Source organism: Pelobates fuscus, chromosome 6, assembly GCF_036172605.1.
Source record: "Pelobates fuscus isolate aPelFus1 chromosome 6, aPelFus1.pri, whole genome shotgun sequence".
NCBI lineage: Eukaryota > Metazoa > Chordata > Amphibia > Anura > Pelobatidae > Pelobates > Pelobates fuscus.
Genome location: NC_086322.1, coordinates 61,561,504 through 61,576,525, shown reverse-complemented (window position 1 = coordinate 61,576,525; position 15,022 = coordinate 61,561,504). Strand labels below are relative to the sequence as shown.

The 15,022-nt window shown below is 36.3% G+C and overlaps 1 protein-coding gene across 4 annotated transcripts in view; it reads right to left on the bottom strand.

The window, feature by feature from the left end:
* Nucleotides 1–11,093: 11,093 nt before the first annotated feature.
* The window catches only part of OTOP1 (otopetrin 1), a 51,869-nt gene continuing 47,940 nt past the window's right edge, over nucleotides 11,094–15,022 (bottom strand). The window contains exons 5-7 of one of the 4 annotated variants that reach the window (XR_010091241.1): nucleotides 13,830–14,743; nucleotides 12,504–12,594; nucleotides 11,206–11,287 (exon numbers count right to left, since the gene is read on the bottom strand). Coding sequence is in view for 3 of the 4 variants with exons in the window: in XM_063457780.1 (XP_063313850.1) it covers nucleotides 11,117–11,287; nucleotides 13,830–14,743 (1,085 nt within the window). In the remaining variant the exon portion in view is untranslated. Of the gene's footprint in view, nucleotides 11,288–12,199; nucleotides 12,595–13,829; nucleotides 14,744–15,022 lie in introns of those variants that run through there. The other 3 variants (XM_063457782.1, XM_063457780.1, XM_063457781.1) reach the window with 3 other exon arrangements.

Below are 15,022 nucleotides of genomic sequence, written 5' to 3'. Positions count from 1 at the left end.
CTTTTTGGTGCAATTTGTAATAGATATTATTTGTATGAACTGTGACTATTTATTGTTCATAATAAATGTGTGTTTATTAAGTTCTGCCTTTGTCTGGTTTAAGAATCCTGTTACCATAGAGATATATACATGAGCTTTCACAGACATTTTGGTTAAATTGTGTGCTGTATGCTAGAATAAGTGTGGATGGTGTTAAAAGGATATTTTATAATTATTGTAGATATAGTGCAGAAAAATAGTGGTAATTAACACTGCACCCACCAAAACAAGTCACATGCACACCATTAGTGGTCTAGATTGATACCCACTCTATGTCTATGAAGTTGTTATGGTGGTGGGAATGCTTGGACACTGTATTCGCTTCAGTGGTTAAATTGGTTTTGAACAGTTTAACTCCTACATTGGTCCCCCTGGCTCCCAACAGCTCTGTATCCTCTGACCTTCCTCCGGTTGCCATACACACCAGAATGATTTGCCTTGGCAACTGGTGATAGTTTGAGAGTGTCCACCGATACCATTTAAAAACAGTTTAACCTCTGAAGGCAAGGTGACACCCATTGACTCCAGTCTCCATAAAAATCTCACTGAGATGATGTTGTCATGGGGACTGGAGTCACGTGGTAGTGTGCCTTTAACAAGGGTTTTCTTCACTAAACAGTGAATTGTAAAGAACTAAAAATCAAATTGCATCATTTATTCCAAAATAGCAGATTCTAAAAATGTCTTCGGCTCTGTTGTAGTCACTGCTTGGCTGATGCTTTTACACTTTGATTTTTAAATTATAACAGCAAACTGTTTGCACAACAAGCAGTGTATTTTATATATAGTCAATTTTATAACAGTATTATTCTATAAATGTGGCACTCTGTCTCTTTAAGATGCAGTAAGAATGTTATTCGAAAATAGGTCATACTGTGATCTTTGCAGGGCATATTGTTAGAAAGCAGCTCCATATGACATCATATTAAAACTCCTGCTATTAATAACCCATGTGCGTATCATGTGAAATGAATTTGCAGGCAGATAGTGGACAGTTCTTGAATCCGAGCATTTATGTTGTTATATAATCTTATTGGGAAGAGCTCTCACATTTTGCTTTGAATTCAAGCTCTGGTATTTTGGAACCGTGTTAAGCCCTTGGTGACCACCACCCCACAAATAGACACAAAAAACACATAGCTATCTCCCTTTTCTATCCCATCTCTCTCTCCTCGCCCTTTTTTCCCTCCTACTTTGGCAGTCCTTTTTTATCATATTTTCTGAGTTGTGACTCTCTTAGATAAATATTCCTGAAATTGGATAACTGTTTTACATCATGTTTTATTCCCAGTTATTCTTTATATGAACGGATATGACTCCTTTTCTTTCATTCCCTACGGTTGTATAAAAAGATTGTCAAAAAAAAGAACACACATAGATTTCCCCCACACACAGCTACTTGGCAAACACCGTACCAGCCACACCACTGCCCACAGACACACAAAACTCACAGCCTACCAACATACAGTCATCTGATACATACAACACACACGGCTTTCCACACACACAAATAGTATGAAGCAAAATTTCTGAGTAGTAGACATGTGCAATTCGCTTCGGTCCGAATATGAATTCGGACGAATTTCGGACAATTCAGACATTCGGGTACTTCCGAATGTCCAAATTTTTACTTAGTATTAGTAAATTTGTCTGAAAGACCAATTTAGGTCTTTCAGCCTTTTGGTAGATAACTCCCTAATACCGTGGGAATTAGGGAGTTATCTACCAAGCGGCTGCAAGAGAAGTCCTGAGGTGCCGAAGTCCCGAAATTCTGAAATGCCGAAGTCCCGAAATTCTGAAATGCCGAAGTCCCGAAATTCCGAAGTGCCGAATTTCCGAAGTGCCGAAGTTCTGAAGTGCCGAAGTTCCACAGTTGCCGAATTTCCGAAGTGTCGAAGTTGCCGAATTTCCGAAGTGTCAAAGTTGCTGAAGTTCCGAAGTCTTGAAGTGCCGAATTACCGGAAAGCCGAACCGAACCAAAAATTTTCCCCATGCACATGCCTACTGAGTAGGCAAAAAATGTGCTTGCTTTTTGTGAGCTATAAATTGTCAGACACCCATTTTTTTCCATGCAGCACAATACATATCCACACAAAGTGCAATTGCAATTTTCCAACACACTTTTTAATCATGCTATCCATAAGTTTGTTTTTTTCCAGTGGTAAAAACACATCATATTTGAGTAAAGCCCAATGGGACCTCCTAAAGCTCAGTGCTTTAAAACTCCAGGCCTGTTTGCCAGAAAACCTATTTATTTTCATTGTACAGAGTAAGTGTGTCACTAGTTAAGGGGGTGCCCTAGCAACCACATCCTACATGTATCGCAGCTATTCGACATTGATGGGTTGAACAAAATGTATGTACTACTTTAACTTCAGTCTGTAAAATTACCATTTCGACCAAAAAGGCACGGCAAAAACCCTATAACAAATTAGCATTATGAGAAATCCTCAGATCTCCTACATTACCTCAATTACCTTGCTTGCACAGAAAGTATGTTTGTAATAAACAAAACTAAAAAGAGAAAGCACAGCAGATTTGCATGAATTGTTGGCATATGATATTAACTCTGGTTTGATTTCTATAGTTTTACTGTCTATGCTGTCACCATGTGGTGAGTATGCACAAGTACAAGTTCCAAAAATGTTTGGCATTCTGAAGAAAATGTATTTTGTTGAGAAACTGACTTTGTGATAAAGATTAATTCTCTCAAATAATCTAATTCAGGGGTCTGAAAATGCTTTACCACAAGGCAATTTCTGGACACTTAATGACTTTAATGTGGGGAGTATTAACAGATCTTCCAGCCCAGCCATGTGACCCGTTTTACAGCAAATTATCTTGTGGTCTTCACCTCCATCAGGTGCTTCTCCTTATCTTCACTCTCCAGAGGGGCACACAAGCTCCAGACCAGATCTCAAATTATCAATACTATGACCCCCATCCAAATACCAGGCATTATAGTTGAACAATTAAACCAGTAGTGCCACTACCCCAAATCTTGGTAACACAGTAATGAAGCAAAACTGGTTATAAAATACCTCACTCAGTAGTGTTGCTGTGGATCCCAGTCTTTGGTGCTGGTTTATTAGAACCCAAGACAATTATGTAAAATAATAGATGGATTGCACAAGACCACACTCAGAAGATATCCAAGGAAAGTATGCAGGAAACCGCTCCTTGCTAGAACAGATTTATTGCAAGCTTATAAACATGGCTAAAGTGTATAGACAAAAATCTAGTGAGTGGACATAAAATTAAAAAAACGTCCATACACCTGTAGAAAGGAGGGGATGTGGACATGCAAAAATAACAACTTAAATCTTGGATGCTTTTCGCATCTTTAACTAGACATTTTCTCAGGTGTATTATAGTTCTCTCTGCCTATAAGTAAGCAATGCTGACAAAAATGCCTTTTTTAACAATGAAATGTGTGGTGGGTTGAAGTCACAATACATGAACGTCAAACACAGCACATGGGGTCATTCCACACAAAACATCCTAAAGCACAGATATCAAGAAACAAAACTGTGGTGTAGCGCCAATCACCTTTATAACCTACATACTACACCATAAATTGTCTTCTTTTTTTTTTTATTCCACATATCTTCAAGGACATAATTGACGCTACACCACCCTTCTGCTTCTTCATTTCTCTACAACGGACAAGAGAGACTCTGGACTCTGTGTTTGAGCTTCCTCAGAACCTTTACAGTATTATGCAAGCGCTGAATCTCTTCTCTTTCTTTGTTTTATCCTAAAGCACAGTCTGCCCACTTACAACACACTGTGAGCGAAAATGTGGAAGAGTGGTTGAAGGAAGATATATCAGGCCAGCTTTGCTAAACAGCAGCCAGAGATTTTTCAGCAAAATGTCCCACGGAGAGATGTTAAGTTTGCAATTGCATTGCTGATACTCTGCAAAACACGGTATGGGTCCCTGGGGCAGAGCATTTGGAGAGCAGGGTGGGCCAGTGCTCCAACAGCACTAGTTGCTCTGTAACAGACCAGAACTTGGATTTAACTTAAGAGTTTCGGAGATGTGAACTAATTGACACTCACCTGTAGCTGGTCAATTAGCAGGCAGGCTTTTAAAAGAAGGGATCAGCCTGCTGCAGAGTGAGGGAGGAAAAGCCAGCTAGGCGAACAATTGTGTTTATTGCAAATCTATTTTGTTTTTGAAAATTGGTAAGTGGGAAAGCCACCCAATTACAGATAGTTATTTCTGTCTAGTAAGAGCTCAAGTAAGAGCAAGGAATTTTGTTTTGTTTATTATTTTTTAAAGCACCTGTTTTCTCATTAAATAAAAAGGAAAACTGAACTGGATGTGTCCTGGTCTTTCTATACCCTAGAAGGGTATATAAAATCCTATCTGTAAAAGAGGTGGGTTGTTACAACACAAACAGCCCCCCACACACAACATACACTGTTGTCTGACAGCAAGCACCATGTGGCAGCAAGACCTGATTAGCACTGTGTATAGTACTCTTTTATTTCTGAAAATATTTGGAATTTGTACAATTGGTCAACTGGACACCAGAAGTCAGTGTCTCCTGGTCTAAAGATTACTACTATTATTATTATTTGTTTTCATAATAATAAATTATTTAACAATAAGATTCCTTTTTTTCTAATGATTCATAAGATTATGGTACATATGTTGCTTTTACCCAAGTCAATGGAACATGTATTCATTCAATGTCATCATTTTTTATTCACAAGAAAATAAACAAACGCATTGTTGCTTTGACTACAAGTTGCCACCTAGAATACGTGTGTGTGTGTGTGTGTGTGTGAGAGAGAGAGAGAGAGAGAGAGAGAGGACAGTATGTGTGAAATTTAAATGTAATCACTGGTCACTGGATACTATTTTTAACCTTTAATAAGGGAATTTGCAGGTATGATAACTATATGAAGGTAATAGAATGGTATAGAAAGTAAATACAAAACTCTGGATTTTGAGCGAGCATGTAAACATAGGACAAGCAATTTCAATGTTCATTCGGGACTATCTAATCAAATAGTTTTTTATTATATTTGTTGTTTTTTTTTTTTTTAAACTTGGAAAAACAACTAAGAAAAAGGGTACAAAAGAGAAAAAGGGAAAAATGTCTCTCCGCCCAAATCCATATACATACATAAGGAAGCATAAAACATTTGAAACATAACATTCAGGAACGTCTAAAAATAAAATACTAGTAATTGTACAACCAGTTTTGACTACTACACAACATTCAAATAAAAAGTAAAAAAAAAAAAAAAAACTTCTTTATGCACAGAAAAAATCAAATACCATTTATTTGATAACAAGAAGGTAATTGATTATGATTAAAAAAAAAAAGAAACAAAAGGTGTAATTCCATTTCAATTAACATTTTCGTAATGAAAAAAACCTCCATCTATTGTCTCATACCATAATGAATTACCTTAGAAAGCGGCACATTATTATTAACCACTCAATAATCCTACTATTAGTTTAGTACAAATTGGCAGAAGTATAATGATGATATGTTATTAAGTGTTCTTGCAAAGCAAGACCACTTAATGTTATCTCACATATATATTATTATAGCCAAATTTGCCACCCTAACTCCTCCCACAGTTTTTACACTACATAGACAAAAATATACCAAAACGTGCAGATTGTTCCCGATCGGATTGCTATTACTTTGTGGAACGTTTCGCCGAATGGTTCTCGGAATATCGTCGTTCTTGTGGCGAAATTTGTCCCATAGGAATGAATGGCAAAGCTAGAGTGGGAGCTGGCAAAAGCTGAAAAATCAGGACATGATTTCTAAACTGCCACCACTCCCTCATTTTCAGGCCCACCTACACAAATCTTATATCAAAACGTTCAGCTACCCCTGCTGCCACTAAAAATGTCCACAGCTAAGCCATAGTCCTGATAGTTTTCACAATATGACCATTTGTTTGCAACTCACGCCGTCCATTGACATTCATTGAAACTCCACTCTGCAAAGCTCACATTTGAAGGGCAATTTCTAAACTGCGATTGTGCCTTCATTGTTAATATGGCAGAGACATACTATGCATCAAAATGTAGGTCTGGGTCTTGTGATTCTCACAATATAAAGCTCTTCACTGTAGGAATTATAGTTATTAAAATACGACCATTTGAAGATGGCAACCGCCAAAATACTCTGACCTGTGCCAGGCTGCAGCAGCAAGTGATGTCATAGACAGGGCCTTTTGTACACCTGCTAATGTTTTTTATAAATGTATGGTTTAATGTAACTGTGCAACAACGTTGCAATTAAATGTGCTATATAAATGATAACAGTTACTCCGCCCACTCCAGTTGTAGACTACCGGTGGAGGCAAGAACACTTCACACAATTTCCCCAGAAATTGTAGCTTTTCTAGTTTTTTATATTGAAATCCATCTATTACTACAGTCTTTGTTGGTAATTACATTGAGCATTGAAATACAGACTAAAATCTAATCTCAATTCTGGATTGAGAAAATTTAGGCATATTTATTCGACAGTGGAAATAGCAATGTTGTCCAGTTTGGGTAGTATTCACTGTCTTAGCCACTGTCACAATGCATTGTGAATAAAAAAAAAATAAAAAAAACAGATGTAATCATGCTGCTGTCATTAAAGAATAGAATTTTAAAATGAGAAACAAAAATTATTAAACACAAGATTACAAATGTTAAAAAGACATGCAAAATCATTACTAGCTAATAATGAACTTGTAACGTAGAACAATGTCAATTAAAAAAATATATTAATCAGTTGTGAGTTCTAAAATAATTGCAAGCAAAATCAATTCTCTTTTAAAAAGACCAAGTTAATTTTAATATTAATGGAATCACTAGTCCGCACTTCAAAAAACAATAACAGTGTGACAAAATAAGTGTGTGCGTGTGCAAATACCATCATCAGTGCAGAAATAATTACCCAAATAAATAGGGGGGCAGTGATGGTTCTATAAAAAAACAATTTAACCAGTGCAGCTCTTAGTCATCTGTAGCATTGTCACTTCACAAAAGCACATGCATATTAGTGAATAACAAATAACAAACAAGGTGACAGCGCAGGCAAACAAGGTATTAAATATTTTACCCTTTTGTTGTAATTGTAGCAAATAAATCTACAGAGAAAAGTGAGAAAACAAAACTCCCATAGCGTAGTATATGGAAGTCTATACTCAATTCAAGATTTTGAGGAGATACCACATTTAGAACACAGAGTTGAAGTTGATACCACATTCCGAATATGAAATTGATACCACATTCGGAATACAGAATTGAAGTTGATACCACATTCGGAATACAGAATTGAAGTTGATACCACATTCGGAATACAGAATTGAAGTTGATACCACATTCGGAATACAGAATTGAAGTTGATACCACATTCGGAATACAGAATTGAAGTTGATACCACATTCGGAATACAGAATTGAAGTAGATGCTGGATTTGGAATATAGGACTGAAGTTGGTACTGGATTTAAAATATAGAATTTACGTTGTTACTGGATTCGGAACATAGAAATTAAGTTTATACTGGATTCAAAATATGGAATTGGAATTGATAGTGGTTTTGGAATACAGAGAGCTGTTAGATTAAGAGCTTACATGGAAGTGACTCAGCAACATGTGAGTTTTACTCTATATTCCAATTCCAGTATCAAATTCAATATAAAACACTGAGAATTTTGTTTTCTTTCTTTTCCCTGTAGATTTTTTTTATATATGTACAACAAAAGGGTAAATTATTTAGTACAGGTTTTGTGCGGTCACCTAGATGTTAACATTTAATGCAGAAATAATAGTCTATAATTTTTTTAAATAATTATCATCATCATATAGACATCTCATGAATTCAAGACAATTCACACTTCAGTGAATAACCCTGAGAGAGTTCTAGTTAGAATTGTTTCACTAAAAAATTCAAGTGTAGGAAAATGTATGAGCATCCGCCCAAATTAACGTTAATTCCATACTTTTCCTCAGATGATAAAACACAAAAAACTAAAGTGAAATAAATGAATTAAAAACTAAACCTTGTAAGATCTTAACAGTATAAAGACAAGACTTTGCTTGATTAAAGTAATTACATAATTCAGATATACTACATAAATGTCCATATTCCACTTTCCAGGTTATTCACTAAACAATGAATTGCTGGGAATTTACCTGGGTTGATACTTATTCCGGTTCAGATATTTTTGCCCTATATTTTGCAGTTCCTGACAATTCTAGATATAGTGAATGACTCATTAGACACACCTGGGTAATCCCTAAATCCTGGACTGCTAGGTGTGCCTTGAGAAAATTGTTGAGGAGCAGTGCTCTATATGATCATACACTACCTTTCAAGAACACCTTAGTCAGTAATAGTAACTCTGTCCTCTGGTTCTAACTTTTTCGTAAAGTATTACCTACACATAATAAGACTGAGGACCACGAGCAAAAATGTTCTTCTGGAGTGTTTTATTTTCTTTTGTGTTGCAGTGTAATCTATCACAATTAATCTCACTTACCTGAATTTTGACTCCACCGCTCCTTCTCGCATGGTAGATAAACTGATTGCATGGCTAGTGCTTAGGTTGGTCACCCTATCTGACAAAGAGGGATTGTAATCTATATAATACACTTCCCTATTCCTCACTGAACTGGACTTTGTCTACACAGCATCCAAGAGGGAGCAAGAGATGATGGTGGGCTCTTGGTATACACAATAGTATATGCCTGACCTGTAATGCCCTTTGAAATACATAGTCAATATGATTGTGGCACAATTAATTTGATTTGGCTTATGACATTGCTTGAAAACCGGTCAGATATGTTATTTTTATTTTTATTTTTTTAAATGTACTGCCTGTATATTCTTGCTTGATATATCACTGATGCCAGTTAAAAAAAGTAAAAAAAAAATCTAGTAGATGAGAAATAGACTTGTGCAAACAATTTTTTCTTCCCATCATTCCTCTTTTGTTTTAATGCCACATATGGAACTCTGAATTACAAAACAAACAAAACAGTTTTTCTATTGTCCGTTTAGTTTATTTTGTGATTCGTCCATATGATGATTCGGAGTTACGTTATGATGACCCACCAATTGCTTAAAATATGGACAAACCATTTAATTTGAAACTAAAGACACAAGAATAATAAGTAGAATATCCTGGTTTTCATACACAGCATTGGATGGACTGGGAACTTTTCATATCAGTAGCTTCTGGTTGTGTTTTCTTTCAGTAAGTACATTTTAGCATACATATATGTCACAAGGTAAATAATATTATCAACAATTCCAATAATGGGGTATCTTTCATTTAATCTAGCACATAAAAAGGCATGATATGTATGTATTAGTTTTTATACATTTAATAACCATTTAATATAATTTCCCTTTGATGACAACAACTTATATTTAAAAAACTCAGGGATGTACAAACTCATACCCAATTATAAAAAAGGCGATGTTTTACTAGAAAAGTAAATTGATTGTTAGCAAATGGTAGAGCACATTATGGGGTTCAGTTGGCTAATATAAATTGAATATATACAGTTTTACTTAGTATTTCTGAAACTCCTATATTGGGTTGAATACATTGTAGAATACAGAAACTGTGACAGTTAAAGAGTACCTATCATATCAAATACAACTTAAACTTAAATAACAGGGAATTCAATTTAACTTAACATTGTCCTGGCAAATGTCTAGATTTATTTAAAATTAGAGGTTAAAAACATCCCTCTTCAGTCTGTGCCAAATAGGTACCAATCAACACAGAGATAAGAAGGCAGTGTTCTGCATGTCTGTTATCAGGGAAACCCTCCTCTGCGCATCTCTCCTGCTTGAATTCCACCTAAGGTAAAGCAATGCTTGCAAGGGGAAGTAGGGAGAAGGGGCAGGCTCTGTGTGATAGCAGCACCAGCATGGAAAGAGGAAAGAAACAGCCAGAATGATTTATTGCAGCAGCTTTGGACAGGCAATCTGAGAATGAAGAGAGAGAGAACAGATAAGTTTTATTTACACAAAGCCAAGATAAAGAATTGAGGATTTTTAAGCTGTTATGGAAGGCAAGTCCGTGCTTTCCATACAGATGTACGCAGGAGAGGTGTGTTTTAGAGCAAGCCACTGAAAACATGATTGATGCAGGAGACAGGGGTAGTTGGAATAAATTAAATATGAACTTTTAACAGGATTATTATTACTTATACACTTGATTGCTTAACATGAGTCAAGCCAGATGGTTGGGAAACTGCAAACCTATATCTGTCATGTCAAGTTCCCTTTAATGCATAGAATACAAATTAGATTGCAGCAATTAACTACCTCCAGTAAATGTCACAAAATTATTTATATGAACTTTGAAGTTGTAACATATGGGCAAGATATTTGCAACACAGTTATGGCCCAAGGGAATGATTATAAATTACATGTCTGATTTGAGCACAATCCAGTGTATCTATTAACATCAATCAACATCTATGACTATGGAAAAGTCCATTTTAATTTTTCAAGTTCATTTGTAATCCATAGGTGCTGAGCCTTATGAAGTGTGCAGCAAGCATAGACACCGAGCCAGATCACCATAGTCAATAGAGATTACTGTATTTGTTAAACTTGATGAATGTTGAATTATCCAAATTGTATCAGTCTGCTTCAGCTCACATACATTCAAGTTTCTATAAATCAAGGCTGTGTAGTGAATAGACCCTCACAAAGAATAATTTCTTTTGCATATATAAATATTTAAATGAATTATAAAATGAATAATATGAGACTGGTATAACATAATTTGAGTTCATCATATCTGTCACTTAGTGTATGTATGAATAAACAGCAACAATATAACTAAAATATATATTGACTTACACATTTACATAAAAAATATGTTTAACACTTTTAGGTTTTTATTCACTAAATAAAGTGTTATGCTAAACCGACAACCACGTTGCAAAATTTAGAGCAAAGTTGTGAATATAGTTTGGTATAGGTTGTCTGTTCACCACAACTCTACGTATGTTCTGACCTCTTGCACAATTTAAAGGCACATGTCCCAATTTCTTTTAATTAAAGTTCCTGTAATAGTTTATGTTTTACAATAAACCTCAAATAAGGACGATGCTGAGTGCATTCTGTAAAAAATAGAGAAAGGCATTGCAAGATTAACGACAGTGATCCAGGGTTCAAACCCAAACACCACTTCCTCCAATCCATTGTCATACTGGGGGCGACATCCAAATGCTGGTGGGATCCAAAGCTGCAGGAGAAAAGAAAGAGCATCAAACAGTGCAAGCATGGTTATGTATGCGCTATAATTATGTGTTTAATTAAAGTTAAAAATAAATAATTTTTAAAAAATCTGATATGTCTACTATATTCCCAAACTGAGACGTAAAACAGTAACCACAGTTGCTTTCATTCTATACTATCGGCAAAACACAACGAAAATTGTGGACAGCTGAGATTTTTGTTGAATTTCAACTAAATGTAATAATATGCAAAATTCTAGCCGCTGATCCTAACAAATTGAGTTGCTGATTGAGAAAATTCCACCAATTAATTTGTTTCTTACTTTTCTCAAACAGCCAACCCTGTTTAGTCATTAAAAAAGAAAATATATAAAAACTTGTGGGTGAGACATGTGACATGAGCAGCCAACATGAGCTGAGCAGCTATTACTGAACAGTCACTAGAAATTCACAGGGTGCATTGGGTGGGGGCTTCACTGTCCACCCACTGTGTTCCCATGGCTATTCATTTAATTGATATAGCAGGAGGACTTAGCATTCCCATGCCCCCACTTGTGGGCCTCAGCTGGGGGCATCAATTTAAAAAAAAGGGTGAACAGATAAGTATCCAACTCCATGCCCCCGTGGTGGGGCTACTAATTTAGGTAATAAAGCAGGGGGACAGTGCAATAATAATGAATGGAGGTACTTAGTGTCCACCCCAGTGGTCAGTGGGTGGGGGCTCTAATAATACCCCAAGCCCCACCCATAAGAGGTGGATGGGGGCTCCAATTAATAGTCCCCTGCAACCTACATTCATGAGTTGCACGTGGAGGGTTATAATTAATAACCCCTGTCCTCCCCCCGCCAGCTCCCACCTATAAGCGGCAGGAGGAGGCTCTATCTGAATATAATAATACTGTTAAAAGAAAACAAAAACAAAATAATAAAAAAAGAGAGCTTGGTGCTGACTGATCAAAATAACTTATCTGGTTATGCAATTTGAGTCAGCGTGCTATGACAGGTAAGTCTCACTTATCTCGATACTTGTGTGGGAAGTTATCAGCGGATATTTCATCGATCGCTTATCAGGAGCCATTAAATTGCCAATACACATGACCGGCTGATATGTAATCAAAACTTTAGCATGCCTGTAAGAGTTATGGACTGTTTCCATTACTCTCAGTAAAAAACAAGATCTAGCCAGTGAAAAGATCCGAGCAACTTGATCCAAGGAGTTCTCACCTTCAAAAGTAAGATAGTCCCCTCTGCTTCAGACCTAAAACAGATTAACCTGTTTGAGATGCTCACCACCACTGTTGAGTCATGTTCCTATCTTACAACAAATTATGTTAAATAGACATCTCGTGATTCAGAAAAGCTCCTGGTACTGTTCAAATCATTAAGCACACACTTCAGCCCCTACATCACCTACAGAACCATCCTTAGTTAGTATTCAGACAATGATGAGATATCTGGGCCATACATGTGTGCCTTTAGTATATACATATTTATATGTTGTGTTATATTGGAATTTTAGAGCTGTGGTTATTAAATCAGCATTCAATTTGCACACAAATCAAATAAAAAAAGCTGCATTAGCAACATTCATGTTTTCTTTTTATATTTTGAAATTAGGCATGAAACCTAATTAATATTTATTTATATAATATTTACATACAAACAGAGAACAAATATTGTATTATAGCTTAAAAAATGGATCACAAATCTCTTTGAAATTAACCTTCAGACCACTAGGGGTCAGTGTTTACTAGCTTCCGTACCATATAATTTCCTATATAGCAGTGTTTCCCCAACCATTTTTTACTTCGTACACCTTGGCAGCCTGTTTCCATAAATTGTACCCCTCATATTGGCAAAATGTTTGTAATTAATATAGTTGTTGTTATTTTTAAATGCATACATTTTTTTCTGCACCATCTACCTTTTGTTTCTGCCCTAGGCTCCCTCTACTTCTCATCTGCCCCAAATATGCCCTGCTTCTCCTGTGCCCCAGGCTCCCCTGCTTTTCATCTGCCCCAAGTTCCCCATGCTTCACACATGCAGATCAACAGACACCGGATACAAATACTGCCACACATGCAGACACACAGATACACACACCAACACACGTACAGATACAAACACACAAAGACACGCATACAGCTCTCACTTCCTCCCAGTGTGGTCGTGCTATTAAAGAACTGCAGTGCACAACTGAGTCCCTGATGACACATGTCTCTTAGCCGGCAGCACTGGCAGTACTTCCACCAATACAGATTTGTTTTCGCATACTCCTGGGTGAACTGGTTTGGCCCCCTGGGGATACACACACCAAAGATTGGGAACCGCTGCTCTATAGCTTGATTGCTTTTCTATATTTTTTTCCATTTGGATTTTTATTCTGTTCATATATTCTATGTATATTTGTGCATATTAGATTAGTTTGCACAGAATTTGATTGTGTACTTTTCTATTTCATAGTAGGTTAAGCAATAATAAATATGCAGTAGACCACTACAGATAAAATATAGCGTGCACAAATTTAAAAAAGTATATAAATGAACTTACGGAAATATTACAAAGGAACAAAAATGCTGCAATGTTTTTAAGAATTCTTCTCTTCTTATTGAGCTTTGCAGATCGACATGCATGGATAGAAATATTAGATGGTGTAAGTCTAAGACAATTATTATTTTCCTGATTTTTCTTATCCACACAACCTTCCCCGAGATTTGAATTGGACATGTAGGGAAACTCGCTGCAAATAGTTACAGTTTCATTGAACACTTCATAGGAAGGCGTGAGAGACAAGGTACTGCGGTTTGACACGGAAAAAATCCTTTCAACAGTTCGGTCATCATTTTCGTCTTCTTTTCGATGGATACATTCAATGATAAATAAATTCTGAATGTATTTCTCAATAATCACCAGTATTGAATAAGGCAGGTTATACCATGCGTAACCAGGGTGAGTCTCTGCGGAGATTATGGCTAATATTGAACCCCACGATATGAGCCATGACCCACAAGATGAACCTACTAAAAGATCGGAGTCTAACTTCTTTGCAGGACTTTCGCTGTCATCCAGTGATTTATTTTCCAGTCTGTATATAATGAGGCCTATGATAGCGGCTGTGCACATGAGTGTCAATACTGTGATGGCATAGAGGTAAAACATAGTGAGGGCCATCTCACTCTTGCTCTTAGTACGTCCAATTTGAATCAGATATACCACAAGGACACCAATGGTCGTCGTGAGGACAAGCAGCCCCATTACCGTACCAGCTGTTATACCATGGAACTTAAAATGGATTTTCTGCTGCTGGTGGTGTTTTACTGTGCGTCCAATGTTCTTCCATAACACATACAGCATGGTGGAGGCTAAAATATGGTATTCTATTGTAAATGGATACAGGTAGTATATTCCTTGTGAAAATATGGAGCAGACACTTGACGTGCAATTGCATTCTGGTGTATGGAGATCTACAAAGGAGAAAGGTTAGTTTAGAAATTATCAGAAAGTATGCAGTTATAACATTATGGGAGTGGTAAATAATGTTGCAGAAATATGTGTACTAAAGGATGTATAGTTTCTAAATCAGATGAAGTTTATGATTTATTGTTAGACCAATTCACACCAATTTTATGAGAGTCTACAGGAGAACCAGTCCTACCACACAGAAGCTCAATGCAGATATTATTTTTATTTAATAACACCAATCACAAACTGTAACTGCTAGAAAGATTTTAGAAAGCAACAAT